Genomic DNA, 16,344 nt, shown 5'->3' with positions numbered 1-16,344 from the left:
CCTATCACCCGAGCACTATACACTGAACCTGATTTGTAGTCTTTGATCCCTCACACCCTTCCCATCTTTCCCCCTGAGTCCCCAAAGCTCACTGTGTCATTCTTATGCCTCTGCATCCTCATAGCTTAGCTCCCACTTATGAGAACCTACAATGTTTGGTTTTCCATTCCTGAGTTACCTTACCTAGAATAATAGTCTCCTGTTTATGTTGTTCTTTATAAGGATGCACACAAGTGATACACAATGGAAAAAAAAACTATGTGTAAATAAAATTAAAAGAACACTCAATTAATATAAAGCAAATAGTAAGTGATAAAAAGAAAGGATTTTATCACAGTTTCATCATACCAGCCTAGCATCAGTGATATCAATGACATCTTAGATTTAATGAAATACAGGTGTTTATTGTTGTTGATTGTATTATATTACCAAATACAAGTGTCCTAGGAGAGATTTCCACGAATTTTCCATTTTTTTCTTTGCAAATTAAAAAAAAGTAGATATAAACTTTTTTAAAAGTTCAATTTAATTTTTACTTTCATAATTATATCCCATTGTTCTATAAAACATTGGGGCTGGGTGCGGTGGCTCACGTCTGTAATCCCAACACTTTGGGAGGCTGAGGCGGGCGGATCACCTGAGGTCAGGAGTTCAAGAACAACCTGGCCAACATGGTGAAACCCTATCTCTACTAAAAATACAAAAATTAGCAGGACATGGTGGTGCATGCCTGTAATCCCAGCTACTCGGGAGACTGAGGCAGGAGCATTGCTTGAACCCGGGAGGCAGAGGTTGCAAGTGAGCCAAGATCATGACACTGCACTCCCGCCTGGGTGACAGAGCAAGACTCTGCCTCAAAAAAAAAAAAAAAAAAAAAATTTTGGAAACAACAACAAAAAAAAAGCTTAATTTTCTCAACGTAATATTCCAAATAAGTGACTCTCCATGATCACCTGAAATCACATAAATTTTACATATTATGAATGTTTTAGTTGGCTCCGTTTTCTTGAATGACATAGCATCAGTGATATTGATGACATCTTAGATTTAATAAAATACAGGTATTTATTGTTGTTGACTCTATTACCAAATACAACTGTTCTAAGAGAGACTTCTAAAAATTTTCTAAACTAAAAAAAAAAAAAAAAAACCTTAATTTTCTTAACTTAATATTCCAAATAAGTGACTCTCCATGATCCCCTGAAATCACACATACTTTACATATTGTGAATGTTTTAGGTGGCTGCGTTCTCTTCAATGGAGGTGGGGGAGGGTAGGCTTAATGAAAATGTGGTAAAGTCAATAATTCCAAAAGGCTTAGCTAAAGATATGTTGAACATTAAAGAGACAATGAATTAAAACTACTAATTAAGCATTTATAAAGCAAAATGATGTGACAACGTTAACTTTATTACTACTGTTAAGGTAACAAAATCAAAGCTTCCATAGATCTCAAAAACAGAAGTTTATTCATAAAATGCATTTTTAAAGTATGACCAAAAATAAGACTACAAAACCCCTACAATCTTGTACATTTCACCATCACTTACCACAGTCAATAACCAAAAGTCTCACCAATTCAATTCCTGTATTTTAAGTAAAAAAGAGCTCTTTAAAATCAAAGCATTTTGTTTTATGAATTAAATTGCAGAAAATAGCTACCCAAATCTAGACCAACTGTGCTGTTTTGAGATATATATATATATATATATATTTTTTTTTTTTTTTTTTTTTTTTTTTTTTGAGATGGAGTCTCACTCTGTCGCCAGGGCTGGAGTGCAGTGGCGCAATCTCGGCTCACTGCAATCTCCGCCTCCTGGGTTCAAGCGATTCTCCTGCCTCAGCCTCCCAAGTAGCTGGGATTACAGGCGCCCGCCACTAAGCCCAGCTAATTTTTTGTATTTTTAGTAGAGACGGGTTTTGACCATGTTGGCCAGGCTGGTCTCGAATTCCTGACCTCGTGATTTACCCGCCTCAGCCTCCCAAAGTGCTGGAATTACAGGCGTGAGCTACCACGCCTGGCCCACCATTTTGATATTTTATACAATAATATTATGTCCAGAAAATCACTCACACTGAAATCTCTCAAAATGTATTGATGAAGGTTAATTCAGTTTTTCCAAGGCAAACTCTTTTAAACCAAATGAAATGATTCCCACCACAACATTATAGACACTAAAACATAACACAAGCATAAAGATAAAATATGGAACTTCAGGGACACAGAACAAATCTGAAATATGTTTAATTATAGACAACTATTGACTTAGAAATGGAAGGGAGAGAAAAGAACTGGCCCTGGAGATAGTTTACTTGGTGCTTCTGATACCCACGTGCAGCAGCAAGTCAGCAAACACTCCCCGAGAGAGGCTGGAGGCTGGCCCAGAGGCTTGTGGCTGGGGTCTTTTATCATCAGCCAAATCCAGCTTTGTTCAATGAGGGTCAGAGGACTCCAGAACCTATCTTAAATTGTGTGAGTGTTCCTCTGGAAGGTTTCAAGTCCAAAGTCTCTCTTTTTTTTTTTTTGAGACAGAGTCTTGCTCAGTTGCCCAGGCTGGAGTGCAGTGGCACAATCTCGGCTCACTGCAACCTCCGCCTCCCGGGTTCACGCCATTCTCCTGCCTCAGCCTCCCAAGTAGCTAGGACTACAGATGCCCGCCATGATGCCCGGCAAATTTTTTTTTATATTTTTAGTAGAGACGGGGTTTCACCATGTTAGCCAGGATGGTCTCAATCTCCTGACCTTGTGATCCACCCGCCTCGGCCTCCCAAAGTGCTGGGATTACAGGAGTGAGCCACCGCGCCCAGCCTCAAGTCCAAAGTCTTGAAGTCAAATTTTATTGAGCTTTGTAACGATCAGTACTCTCACCGTTTGGTCAAATGAACTACAGACGCAGAGACCCCTTTTATCTGGACTCCAATCCAAACTTGAAATGGGCTGGGTGGACAATGTAACATTCTGCAGAAGGCTTACAGAACCTGCGACTCCCATTTCTATTCCCTCAGAATCTTTCTTTGACCGCTGAATAGGGTATTCACTGAAAACAAGATCAAAATGGTAAGAGCGCATAAATCTTAGCTTTCACCATTTTATTTTTATACATACACTTCAATGACTCTATTTCTCAGTTGGTTACTGGGACTAATAAATACTTAAAGAATCTTTCTAATACTGAGTTGTTTGCAAATAAAGAGACAATTTCAACCTCAATCCTATCCCCAAAACACATCATAAAAAATGGTTATTAGTTCTACTAAAAACTTCTAAAAGTCATTTCTGCTCAACGTGTATCCGTATTTTCTCTTTTAATATGGAAGTTCTAGGTTGATCTAGGATTCTTTAATACATTTACTTGGTGCTTTTGGCAATCTTTTATTTATTGTAATTTTTCTCCAGATATAGATTGCTGGATATCACAGGCAAACAATGTGCAAAGGCAATGGCTGTAAGTAACATTTGCAGAACTTCATCTAAACACTTCCAGAATGAAAAACTGATGCCAGCTTATAACCCTCGAGCTCCATTACACAGACCCAAACCTAAGGACCTTTTGTGTACCATTTCTATGGGAAGGCGTCACAGGGTGGAGATGTTAGACCTAAATGTAATTGTTTCAAACAAGAAAAAAGTGGTTCTGAGAACATTTTTTTTTCAGCTGAAAATATAAATTTATACAGTAAGAAAAGCAGAAGGTTAAAGTCATAAATCCTATTTGGTCTAGATTTGAAAAGGGGAAAGAGAACACTCCTCCCCAATAGAGAGATGTGTTCCTAATAAAATACAAAAGTATCACTCCTCAGAAGGCCTTTTAAAACCTACTAGTATCAATTATGACAACATCTTTATTTCACACATGCTGGCAAAGGCCAAGAACGTAAGAAGCACAAAGCCAATCAGAAGCAGAATGGAAATGGAAGAAGAATCTACAGGTGGATGATCTACTATTTTCTCTTCCTCTCAAACCCTACAAATCATTTTGATGAAAAAAAAAATTTCAGATGAATAAATCGTTTAAATACAGACATCTTTCACATATCTCTTGGCAAAGGCTGCAGTTATTTAGTATTCAAAAGATAACATAAAAATTTTTTTAAACCCTCCATATTATCTGTTGAAGTTTTAAAAGAATATGTGTATATGATTCAAATACTTGAAAAAAAAATCAGCATGTTGAAGTTTTTCATTCAAAAAACAAGTCGTGAATAACTAGATGATTTCTTCTAGAAGCTGTTGGTTCAGTGGTCAATAAATATTTACAATTTAATTGCATTACTACCAAGACAGACTGGCAAATGAAAATAAAGCTAAATATCATTGTACTTAAACCAATTCCCTTTGCTGGTACAATACTTGACAGTAAAACTCCAAACCGATTTGAAGATTAGACTGGACATCTGTTCTGGTTAGGTGTAAAGTTTACATTGCGCTAAACTTCAAATTTGCATACAGACCTAACTTTACTGACGGAACTAAATCCGCTGTAGTAAAAAATTCCAGTTGCGAAAGTGTTCGTGTGTCTCATGGAATACAAATCCATGTGTAGATTACAAAGAAAACTGGGACTAGTTCTTCAAGTGAGCAGCCTAAAGAGTTTGGTCACCAAGTAAAATAGTGACGTGCCACCACATGGCTTCACTAAGGGGACTGGCAGAGTCTAACGTGGGGAGGAGACCGGGATGGAAGAATCAGGGAAGAACAACAGGCAGAGGTGCTAGAAGAAGGGAAAGTAGCAAGTGATCTCTCTACCCCACATTCTCCCAGAACGCCTCAAACTTTTCCTCTGCTTTTCACTCAGAAACCACACTGGTTGTTTGTTTGTTTGTTTGTTGAGACAGAAAAAGTCTCTGTCGCTCTGTCTCACTCTGTCACCCAGGTTGGAGTGCAGTGGTGCGATCTCGACTCACTGAGACCTCCACCTCCCAGATTCAGGCAATTCTCGTGCCTCAGCCTCCTGAGTAGCTGGGACGTGTGCCACCACGCCCGGCTAGTTCTTGTATTTTTAGTAGAGACAGGGTTTTGCCATAATCATACTGTTTCGATCTAAAGCGTTCACTCTGGCTGGGCGCAGTGGCTCATGCCCATAATTCCAATACTGTGGGAGGCCGAGGCAGGTAAATCACCTGAGGTCAGGAGTTCGAGATCAGCCTGGCCAACATGGTGAAACCCCGTCTCTACTAAAAATACAAAAATTAGCCAGGCGTCGTGGCGGGCACCTGTAATCCTAGTTACTCGGGAGGCTGAGGCAGGAGAACCCCTTGAACCTGGAGGTGGAGTCTGCGGTGAGACGAGATCATGCCACTGCACTCCAGCCTGGGTGACAGAGCAAGACTCTGTCAGAAAATATAAGATAAAGCGTTCAATCTGCTTTTTGTCAGTGGTATCCCTGCACACAGTACTTTAACAAGGACTTTCCAACTGTAGCCCTGTTTTTCAGAACCCCTTCCAGCTTCTCAAAGGAGCTAATAGAGAAGAATTTTATAAATGTGAAAGTCCCAGATATATTGAGGATGATGTTTTTCTTCTTACATTATTAATGAAACTTTATTTTTGAAATATCCTTCATTTATGGGCTTGCTATTTTTTCCCTGAGTGATGTCTAAGAAAGATGTAATTTTTCCCCTCCAAGTACATATTGCTTAGCTAATAAAGTATTCAGAAATACCATTAACTCACAATTTTTATCAGACCTTTAATTTTTGTTTGTTTTGTTTTGTTTTGTTTCCTTTTCACAGGCCAACCCTGAGCAAGGATATGAGACCTTTTAAATGATCTAGTATCTGTGATGTTAGCGCCCTTGGGATTCAGAAAGTGGTGTGCATAGTAAAAGCTTTCCCTGTAACTCACCCTGCCTAGATATGCAGAGAGCAAATTCAGTGATAAGATCTTTCCTGGAGATCAATCAGGAGCCTCAGGCTCTGTTGGGGTCTATCACAATGATGTTATCTAAATTTAGGCAAGGAACCCTTTCCCCATCTTTTAGAGGCAGTGAGTGTTCTAATCACTTCAAGATAGTATCTGATAAAAGTCTTGGGCCAACTTTTTCATACTTAGAAGACACAACTAAAATGACATACTAAAATGTATCAAAAGAAGATTAGTGTACACTCTACTAAGTGTAAAGTATATTCATACAAAATGCTTAGAAAACAAGTTATGTAACACCATGAAATTTTAAATCATATCAAAATGAACTAAGTCAAAGCAGGAAAAAAAAGAAAAAAAAGTTCAATCTAATCCTACTTTACACCCACAGGTAACTTTAAAAGGAGCAGTGCGCACTGGCAGACTTACTACTTCCAGAGGTGAAGGCCGCCGGCGCCTCCAGCTGTCAGAAAGAGCTCCCTGTTCTGCGGCAGGTGTCGGACCTGCCACACAGTAGATTTATGAGCCTAAATAGAACAAGAGGCATACAACTGGTTTATATGCTAAATGGTGCCCTGGAAGAGAAACGCTGCAAATAAAAAACTCTTACAACTATAATTTCAATGGTTATAAAAGTAATTAAGGTTATTTTCTGGCACATCTCTTTATAATGGCTATAGAGATTTATAGGAACACATAAGAAATTAGAAAAAGCATCATTTTTCTTTATTGCTTTATGAAACAAAGTTCTACTGGATTTTAAAAAAGACAGGTATTAAAATCCATTTAAGTTTATAGTATCAGATACATTATGAAAATAGATTTTACATATTTAAATACCTCTAGTTCATTCTGAGGGGGAAAACACTCAAAATATAAAAACATATACTTTTGTTTATATATACGAAAAATGTGGAATTAAAAAAATACACTTTAGTTCTGAGAGCAGTTTGAGGTTCACAGCAAAACTCAGCAATAAGTATATAGACTGAATTTTAACTAAAATTTATAGACCGAAATTTAACTAACAGCTCCCAGAGCCTTATTTTCAATTTATTGCCATTTACCTGTCCAGTCTTCAAAATAAGGACCATGAGGACTTACAGACAATGTTTATAGTCATAATAAGCTAAGGTCTTTATCATTCATATTAGACTAAAAGATTAAAAACCAGCAACTGGAAGGTTAACAGGTTGTTAGCACCTCAATAGGAGCCAGTAAATCCATCCCGGCGCCACTGCATTAACTGGGGGGAACTTAGGAGAGAGAGAGAGACAGAGGGAGAGAGAGAAAGGAGGCGGGAGGGAATGAATGACTGCTGCTTTGTAGAAGCAGTGGGGCTGGCTATCGTGGTACACCACATTTTAGTGAGTGATTAGTCTTAACCTTTGATTTCAATAGTCTTTTGAGAGAATTACCATTAGCAGATAAAGACTCATATCTCAAAACACACATTTTGAGTGTGTAACAGTCTCTCAGTGATTAGGTTCAAGCTGTCAAAACATTTTATTTTGTAGCTTAAGCTTCTCTTCTTCTTCAGGAAGTTGAGAAAAACACAAAAAGCAAGGGGGGAAATGACCTCTTAAAATACACCAGAGTCTTCTATTTGGCAGATTTAGCAATTACTGGATTAACTAAATATAATTTTAAAAAACTGGGCCAGGTATAGTGGCTCACGCCCATAATCCCAGCACTTTGGGAGGCTGAGGCGGGAGGATCACTTGAGGTCAGGTTTCAAGTCCAGACTGGGCAACACAGCAAGACTCTGTCTCTACGAAAAAAAAAAAAAATTCTAATTAGCCAGATATGGTGGCGTGTGCCTGTACTCCCAGCTACTTGGGAGGCTGAGGCAGGAGGATCACTTGAGCCCAGGAGTTTGAGACTGCAGTGAGCCATAATCATGCCACTGCACACCAGCCTGGGTAAGAGGGCAAGATTCTGTCTCCAGAAAAAAAAAAAAAAAAAGCCAAACAAACAAAACAAAAAACCAGAGATGACACTATTATGTATAGATAATGAAATATGTGTTGCAAATTATACATGGAACAGTTTAGTAAAGTGATTTATGTTGTTGATAGATACTTAATATATTCTGAAATGACAAAAGCAAACCAATATTATAATTTATAGCTATCTTGTTAAGAATTTAGTTTTCATAAGGAAGTGACAATAATTTACACACAATAATAATAATGAGACAAAATAGGAAGGTTCAAGAAATCCTACTGAATCCACAGGAGAGAGAGAAGCAAGGGAGTAAGTTCTTACTTCCTGAGCAACTTGTATATTTTAATCTTATGCAAACAAGGAATCTGTAACTGATCTTTCTTTCTTTTTATACTTGAGGAAGTTCAAATCACATTTCCAATCCATTTCTTGTGAATGACAGGACCTTTCTGCATGAATTTTCTGTAATCCCCCCAGTCCAGAAACTATCTTTTTTTAGACCAGTATTTTCCCTTTGCCCTGCTTTCCTCATCTATTGGTCTAATGCTATAATACCGTATTTCCCTCTCAGCTACCTCAAATGCAAGGCAAAATTAAGTAAGTAAATATTTTTGAACATCTACTATAATCACAGTACTCAGTGATTCAAATAATTTCATTTAATATAGCAAACTGGAATATAAAACAAAGTGTAATGAAATGACATCATGTACATATAGTTTATTTTGAAAAATATATAACCAGGTATTAGCACAAATATTATATACTTATTAGGAAACACCAGGCTGGGTTTTGTTGATCAAATTCCTAATATCAGCTAAGTTTCTTCTAATTGCTCCTAAACTACAAAATAAGATTCCTACCTAACTGAGATCTTTATTATAATCAAGAAGTCTAAAGTTGATAAACTTTGGGGAAGTACTCTTTGCACAGAAAAACTTGTCAAGATCTCACAGGAATATATCAAAAATAGCTCCCTTCACATAAAGACCTGGAAGAAACCTTGGTGACTAATTCTACTTATCAGTCTAAACCAAGCTATCATTATTCTTCATAGAAAGACATCTCCCTCATATTTACCTTTTCTGAAACAGAGGCAAAACCTTTGGTTGGATGCTGTGTTCTCATGTCAAAAACATGGAACTTTCCTTCCAGAGATGTGGCTACTAACTTATTCATACTTATGTCTTTTCTGTCAAACTCCAAGCTACACACCTGAAAACAGAGAATACTTATTATTGGTAGTCTCACCAGTATTACTCAGGAGGCTCTTTTATACTAAGTAAAACAGCTTTAAAATGGTCAGATAACGTGAAAGCACTCCAACAATCATTTTATCTTTTAACTTTTCTCATAAAAAATTTTTTCCAGCCAGGCGCGGTGGCTTATGCCTGTAATCCCAGCACTTTGGGAGGCCAAGGCAGGTGGATCACGAAGTCAGGAGATCAAGACCAGCCTGGCCTACATGGTGAAACCCTGTCTCTACTAAAAATACAAAAATTAGCCAGGCGTGGTGGCGTGCACCTGTAGTCCCAGCTACCTGGGAGGCTGAGGCAGGAGAATTGCTTGAACCCGGGAGGCAGAAGCTGCAGTGAGCTAAGATCATGCCACTGCACTCCATCCTGGGCGACAGAGTGAGACTCTGTCTCAAAAAAAAACATTTTTTTTTTTTGGCCAGGCACAGTGGCTCACGCCTGTAATCCCAGCACTTTGGGAGGCCGAGGCAGGCAGATCACGAGGTCAGGAGATTGAGACCATCCTGGCTAACACGATGAAACCCCGTCTCTACTAAAAAACATGAAAAATTAGCCGGGCGTGGTGACAGGCGCCTGTAGTCCCAGTTACTCGGGAGGCTGAGGCAGGAGAATGGCATGAACCTGGGAGGCAGAGCTTGGAGTGAGCCAACATCGCGCCACTGCACTCCAGCCTGGGCGACACAGCAAGACTCCGTCTCAAAACAAACAAACAAACAAACAAACAAAAACCATTTTTTTTTTCCATTAGTAAGATCAACAAAACAATCTTGGGTTCCCATGCTCAGTGAATGCCTTTGGGGAATCATTATTTAACTTTTTACATTATTTAACAGTTAAGTAAAGGCTGACAGTAGAAAACAGGAGGAAACCACATTCTTTGCTAAAGGTGTACAACTAAGGAACCAAAAATCTGAGCTGGGGAGGTGACTACTGTTTCAGGCTTTCTGATATTGGCATAAAAAGCCTTTTACTTGCTTATTTTGAAATCTTACTACACGGCCCACAGGGGTCTGCAGACAGGCTGAAGGGGCTGGTGACTCCCCCAACATTGTGCAAACCACATGTGGGTGTGAGCTCATTTTCTGAAGACAGGATCCAGGATTTTCATTAGATTCTCAAACAGATTTGGCCTCAAAAAGTTAAGAACCATTGGCAGAGGGGTTGACTCAGATGAGTTACTACAGGCGTTCTCCTTTTGTAGTAGTTCAGAGGTGAATGGAAACATGCTCAGAGAAACCAAAAAGCCTCAGAATGTACTTTACCCCATTTTTGATGTTTGTCTCCCACCGTAATGCCATATTTCTGAGATCAAATAGTTTGATATCCCCATTGTCATAGCCAGCACAAACAACACGTTCTTCTTGATTATAAGCATTGCCTGGAAATCAAGATACAACATTTCACATTCTTATAAATGCATCCTTATAAAGGCTGCTTAAAAAAAATCTTACAAAACTACACATAAAACTTATATTAAATCAGATTTTAAAAATCACACTGGGTAGAATCCCATCTTATCAATCCTGAGAGGACATCAAGATTATTAATGTGGTATCCATTAGTTTTTTGTTTTGTTTAAATCTCTGATAGAGTTTGGATATTTGTCCCCCCAAATCTGATGTTGACGTATGATCCCCAATGTTGGAGGTGGGGCCTGATGGGAGGTGCTGGGTCATGGGGCTGGATCCCTCGTGAATGGCTCAGTGCAGTCCTTATAGTAATGAGTTTTCGCTCTTCTAGTTCATGTGAGGTCTGGTTGTTAAAGAGTCTGGCACCTCCCTCCTCCCCTCTCTCTTGCTCCCTCTCTCGCCATGTGACATGCCTGCTCCCCTTTTGCCTTCTGCCATGAGCAGACAATTCCTGAGGTCTCACCAGAAACAGATACTGGCACCGTGCTTCTTGGATACTCTTGCAGAATCATGAGCCAAATAAAACTCTTTTCTTTATAAACTACCCAGTCTCAGGTATTCCTTTATAGCAATAAAGCAATTCAATGCAAAGCAGACTAACTAATATAAGCTCATTCACTGTAATTCCATACTGAAAGGATATGTGAAAGTGTTTATTGAATTCAATTTAAATAAAATGCTTTATAGGAGATCAAGACCATCCTGGCTAACACAGTGAAACCCTGTCTCTACTAAAAAAAAAAAAAAAAAAGAAAAATACAAAAAATTAGCCGGGTGTGGTGGCAGGCGCCTGTAGTCCCAGCTACTCGGGAGGCTGAGGCAGGAAAATGGCATGAACCTGGGAGGCAGAGCTTGCAGTGAACCAAGATCGCGCCAATGCACTCCAGCCTGGGCAACAAAGCAAGACTCTGTCTCAAAAAAAAAAGAAAAGAAAATGCTTTCTACTATATCTGCAAAGGCTAGCAGGCCAACTACAGCTCAAACACAAAGGGGTCTCAGAGAATAAATACAGTTATACTTCTATTGCTTTCTTGGCAGTAACTATATTTGAATGCAAACAGAAACTTTAAAACTAATTTATCTTGAAAAATGTTGTTCTGGTGTGATTCCATCTTTACAAGGAAATCTGAAATAAGTTGTAGCACACTGTGACATATTTTTAGTAGTGTGGATGATCATACCTGAAGTAAGTTTATAATCTGTGGTTAAACTCATCCTCCTGGAATTAATTCAAGGATTTTTTTCCAAGTATCTCTTGCTGAGGAAAGAGTGTTAAGTGAGAAGGAGGCCCCTGTCACTGTGCTAGGCTATCTGGGCATCCTATCCCAGTGCTTTCATTCTCTACTGCCTCTAACTTCGTTTTTCTCATAAACTCCAGCCCTGCATTTCCACTGCAGGCCCCACCTAGATGGTACACCATCATCTTAAACTCATGATGTCCCAAAATGACCTTACCATTTTCCTTTACAAATTATCCCACCCCTTGTATAATTTTTTCAATTAATACCATCATTCACCCCACAATCAGCCTGAAAACTCAGTCATCTTGGACATAATCCTTTTCTTTGTTCTTCATATCCAAAAACATTCCCAAATTCTATGTATTCTGCATAATATTATCTTCTGAATCATCCACTCTGCTCCCTTCTCAGTGCTTGTAACTTAGGTCTTCCCTGGAATACTGCAAAGAGCTCTTGAACTCATATTCTCTGTACCACTCGTCACTCCCGCTAAATACCACTAGTTCATTTTCCTAAAGCTCGGATTTCATCTCTTCCTTGCAAACACCATCAAAAACTTAGAACTATCTTCAGGCCGTTCTAACACCTCTGGCCATTGCCCTGAGCCATCTCTAAGGATATTCCTACTATTACTGTCTTCTACCGTTGGCCCTCCCTATCCATGGGTTCTGCATCTATAGGCAACCAACCATGGATCGAAAATATTTGGAAAAAAATTTGCATCTACACTAAAAACGTACAGACTTCTTGTGCTTGTCATTATTCCCTAAACAATACAACAATGACTGACAGAGCATTTACATTATATTAGGTATTATAAGTAATCTAGAGATGATTTAAAGTATACGGGAGGATGTGTTAAACCATTCATGAGAACTCCGCCCCCATTAATCACCTCCCACCAGGCCCCACCTCCAACCCTGGGGATTACAATTGGACATGAGATTTGGTGGGGACACAGATCCAAACCATATCAGAGGGCAAATGTCAATTAGTCTTCCAAAATCAATATTTATTTTAAGTAAATTAATGAAGGAATACAGTTATCAAAATTTATACGAAATAACTTTGTAATGGCAAACTATTTTCTAGAAAATAAACATACTCCGTATATAGCGTAATGTATGATTTGTTAGGTAACCGTTTGCATTTGAGGCTTGTTTTATCCCCATTAATGGTGTCTGACTTTAAATTAGGTCAATATTATCTAGTTAAACAGGAACACATAATAATAAGCACAATTCTCAGCACTTTACATGTAATTAACTCATTGAATCTTCATGACAACACAACTAAGTAAATTCTATTATTAATTCCATTTTATAAATGAAACAACCAAGAAATGGATAACTTTGGTAACTTGCTCCAGGCCACATGGCCAATAAGTAGCAGGTGAGAATTCAAACTCAGGCCCCAGAGGCTGACATTAACCACCACGTGTATTTGCCTCAGTAAACTATTAGAATAATCCACAAAACAGACCATAAAGAGACTACTGTGAAATTTCTTGCAGCATCGTGCTTTTTACCATCTGATAATTCAAATGCAAGAATTCTTCAATAATTTACCAAATGCCACAGTCCAACAGTCTCTCTTGTTTTCTCCTTGTACAGGCTCCATATTAGCAACAGGATCATCTTTTTGCCTTGGGTCCCACACCTTCACAGTTCCTGCCATGCATAAAAGTGAGTTGGCAAAAATTCAAAAGTAAATGATTATGTTTCTTTTCTACATTCTTCTTCTATGGCGTCCTGTGTACGTGGCAATATGACAGATGTTATGATATCTGAAAATATCCACATTGTTCTGACTTCTAATTGGGTAAGTTGTATTTAATATCAGAGATATCACCCATATGTAACTATCTGACTTGGTTTCCAAATTAATAGACACACAGAAAAGCCAACAAGTGTTCCTAAGTTATCTACGAGTGATGACTGACAAGGCAAATGTGAATGTTACGTAATTCAAATCATGAGCCTAAAATGAATGTGTTATTTTTTTAGGGAAAATACCAGTGTTGTTTTAATTTTTACTTTTTTCCTTATTACCCATTTTAACCATTGGCATGAATACACTCTAATTTTGAATTAATGGTTTCTTATGTGAGTTCTAGAATACTATTTCTTTCTCTTTCTTTCTTTTTTTTGTTTTGAGATGGAATCTCACTCTGTCGCCCAGGAGTGCAATGGCGTGATCTTGGCTCACTGCAACTTCCGCCTCCTGGGTTTAAGCGATTCTCCGTCCTCAGCCTCCCAAGTAGCTGGGACTACAGGCATGCACCACCATGCCCAGCTAAATTTTGTACTTTTTTAGTAGAAACGGGGTATTGCCATGTTGGCCAGGCTGGTCTCAAACTCCTGACCTCAGGTGATCCACCTGCCTTGGCTTCCCAAAGTGCTGGGATTACAGGCGTGAGCCACTGTGCCTGGCCTAGAATACTATTTCATATACAGTTAAGTTTAATTTTCCTGTGGCAATAGTGAAGAGGAAAATGTTAAATAAAATGAACAAATTCTCAATTTAATTTCAACCCCCTTGTTTTAATTCATGTTATGGGACTACTTACTAAAATAGTGTCACTACCTACAAGAAATGCAAATGCATGTAATAAAATGGCTAAAAGGCAAGTACCTGAGAGAGAATAAGAAAAGGGCAAAAAAAAAATAAAAAATCCTTAAAAGGAAAATAACTCAGGAAAGGTGGAGGTACAATATTAGATTTATCTCCAGGGATAAAATAAAGTTGATCATTAAAAGGCTGCTTTACTTTAATATTTATTTATTTAGAGACAGGGTCTTGCTCTGTCACCCAGGATGGAGTGCAGTCGTGCGATCATGGTTCACTGCAGCCTTGACCTCCTGGGTCCAGGTGATCCTCCTACCTCAGCCTCCCAAGTAGCTGGGACAATACCACCATGCCTGGCTAATTTTTAGTTTTTGTAAAGATGGGGTCTCCCTATGTTGCCCAAGCTGGTTTCAAGTGATCTTCCCACCTCAGCCTCCCAAGTGCTGGGATTACAGAGATGAGCCACTGCACCCACCAAAAGCCTGTTTTAAAAAGAAAAAAAAATCCCATATATAGAGATAAGAGATTATCTTTCTCTATAGGATTCATACAAATTGATAAGATTTATAGTAAGTTTGCAAAAGTTAAATGAGCAAAGAACATTGACTATTCATAAAACAAAATTAACCAGTAAACACAGAAAAAAATTAACACAAGTTGGAATGGAATACCATTTTGTCTATAAAATAAGGAAGGAAAAAAAGAAAATCAACGCTGACAGGGTAGACTAGAAATCTATCTCATCTACTGTAGCTGACTATAAACAGGTACTTTGGAATGTTTGCCAATACATTTTAAACTTTTTTTTTTTTTTTTTGAGACGCAGTCCCACTCTGTTGCCCAGGCTGGAGTGCAGTGGTGCGATCTCAGCCCACTTCAACCTCCCACTGCCAGGTTCAAGCAAAACTTGTGTCTCAGCCTCCTGAGTAGCTGGGATTACAGGTGTGTGCCACCACACCTGGCTAATTTTTGTATTTTAGAAGAGACAGGGTTTCGCTATGTTGCCCAGGCTGGTCTCAAACTCCTGGTCTCAAGTTATCCGCCCGCCTCAGCCCCCAAAGTTGTGGGATTATAGGCGTGAGTGATTGTACCTGGCCCAATAAATTTTTTTAAAAATCATAAAACATATTTATTCCAAAAGAGTTACACATATGACAATACTCATTTACTCATTATTTTTAAGCCACTCTCATAAGACAACAAATAAAAAAAGTAAACCGAAGGCTTATAAGGGAATGGTTAAGTATGGCCATATGATGGAATATTATATCATCATTAAAATGATAACTGTGGAAACAGCAACATTTGCATATGACAAAACATTAAATAAAAAGTTTCTAAGATACAAATTCATATTCACTTATAACTATGCAAAATTATATATAAGACCTAAAAGGAAAAGAAAAATCTAATGGTTGTGGTAGTGTGGTAGACTGAACGTTATTTTTCCCTCTATACTCAATATTGCTTTTATGATTAAAAAAAAAATAAGTGATTTCTAAAACACAGCTGCTCTTGAGTACCCACTAGAAAATTATATCTCACTTTTCCTTTAAAGCAATTTCCTCATGGTCTTGAGCAGCCATTAAACAACTAGCCAAATCAATTATAATAGGTACCAAATTTCTCATGTACCCCTCATGAAGCAACAACATTTCTGACTCTATTAAAGTCATGCAGTACCACTTCGGACACCAAAAGACCTGGCCCTTGTTGGTCACTGCAGGGTGGAAGAGCTGAGTTGGTGCCTTTGGAACTCTCTATAATGCTAGTGGATGGATCACAGAACTTCAGTTTTCAACCAGCTGTCAATATGACAATTTTCACAAGTACTAATTCTGCCTTTTAAAAAAAGAAAATGAAAAGCTGCCACCCACATTATATCGTCAGCTGCCTCAAAAACCTGTAAAGACATTTTAAATCCTTCAAGGTTCAGAGGAAACCATCATTGTTAGTAGCTGAACCAGCTCAACACTAAAATAGTGTTAATAAGTGCTATGAATCTATCTCAAAATACCCAAAGGTCTGAAACAATCGAGAGATAAGCAATCAAACTTGCC

At 38.4% G+C, this 16,344-nt stretch overlaps 1 protein-coding gene across 3 annotated transcripts in view; it reads right to left on the bottom strand.

Moving 5' to 3' along the window:
• Positions 1 to 1,389: 1,389 nt before the first annotated feature.
• DNAAF10 (dynein axonemal assembly factor 10) overlaps positions 1,390 to 16,344 on the bottom strand; it is a 28,337-nt gene continuing 13,382 nt past the window's right edge. For all 3 annotated transcript variants that reach the window (XM_031008001.3, XM_063695838.1, XM_055378894.2), the window contains 5 exons: positions 13,285 to 13,386; positions 10,329 to 10,444; positions 8,891 to 9,025; positions 6,293 to 6,390; positions 1,390 to 3,038 (listed from right to left, as the gene is read on the bottom strand). In XM_031008001.3, coding sequence (XP_030863861.1) covers positions 2,831 to 3,038; positions 6,293 to 6,390; positions 8,891 to 9,025; positions 10,329 to 10,444; positions 13,285 to 13,386 — 659 coding nt within the window. In that variant the 3' untranslated portion in view covers positions 1,390 to 2,830. The remainder of the gene's footprint in view (positions 3,039 to 6,292; positions 6,391 to 8,890; positions 9,026 to 10,328; positions 10,445 to 13,284; positions 13,387 to 16,344) is intronic.

This window comes from Gorilla gorilla, chromosome 12, assembly GCF_029281585.2.
Source record: "Gorilla gorilla gorilla isolate KB3781 chromosome 12, NHGRI_mGorGor1-v2.1_pri, whole genome shotgun sequence".
Taxonomy (NCBI): Eukaryota; Metazoa; Chordata; class Mammalia; order Primates; family Hominidae; genus Gorilla; species Gorilla gorilla.
Note: the sequence above shows the minus strand (reverse complement) of the source record. Positions and strands in the feature narration are given on the sequence as shown.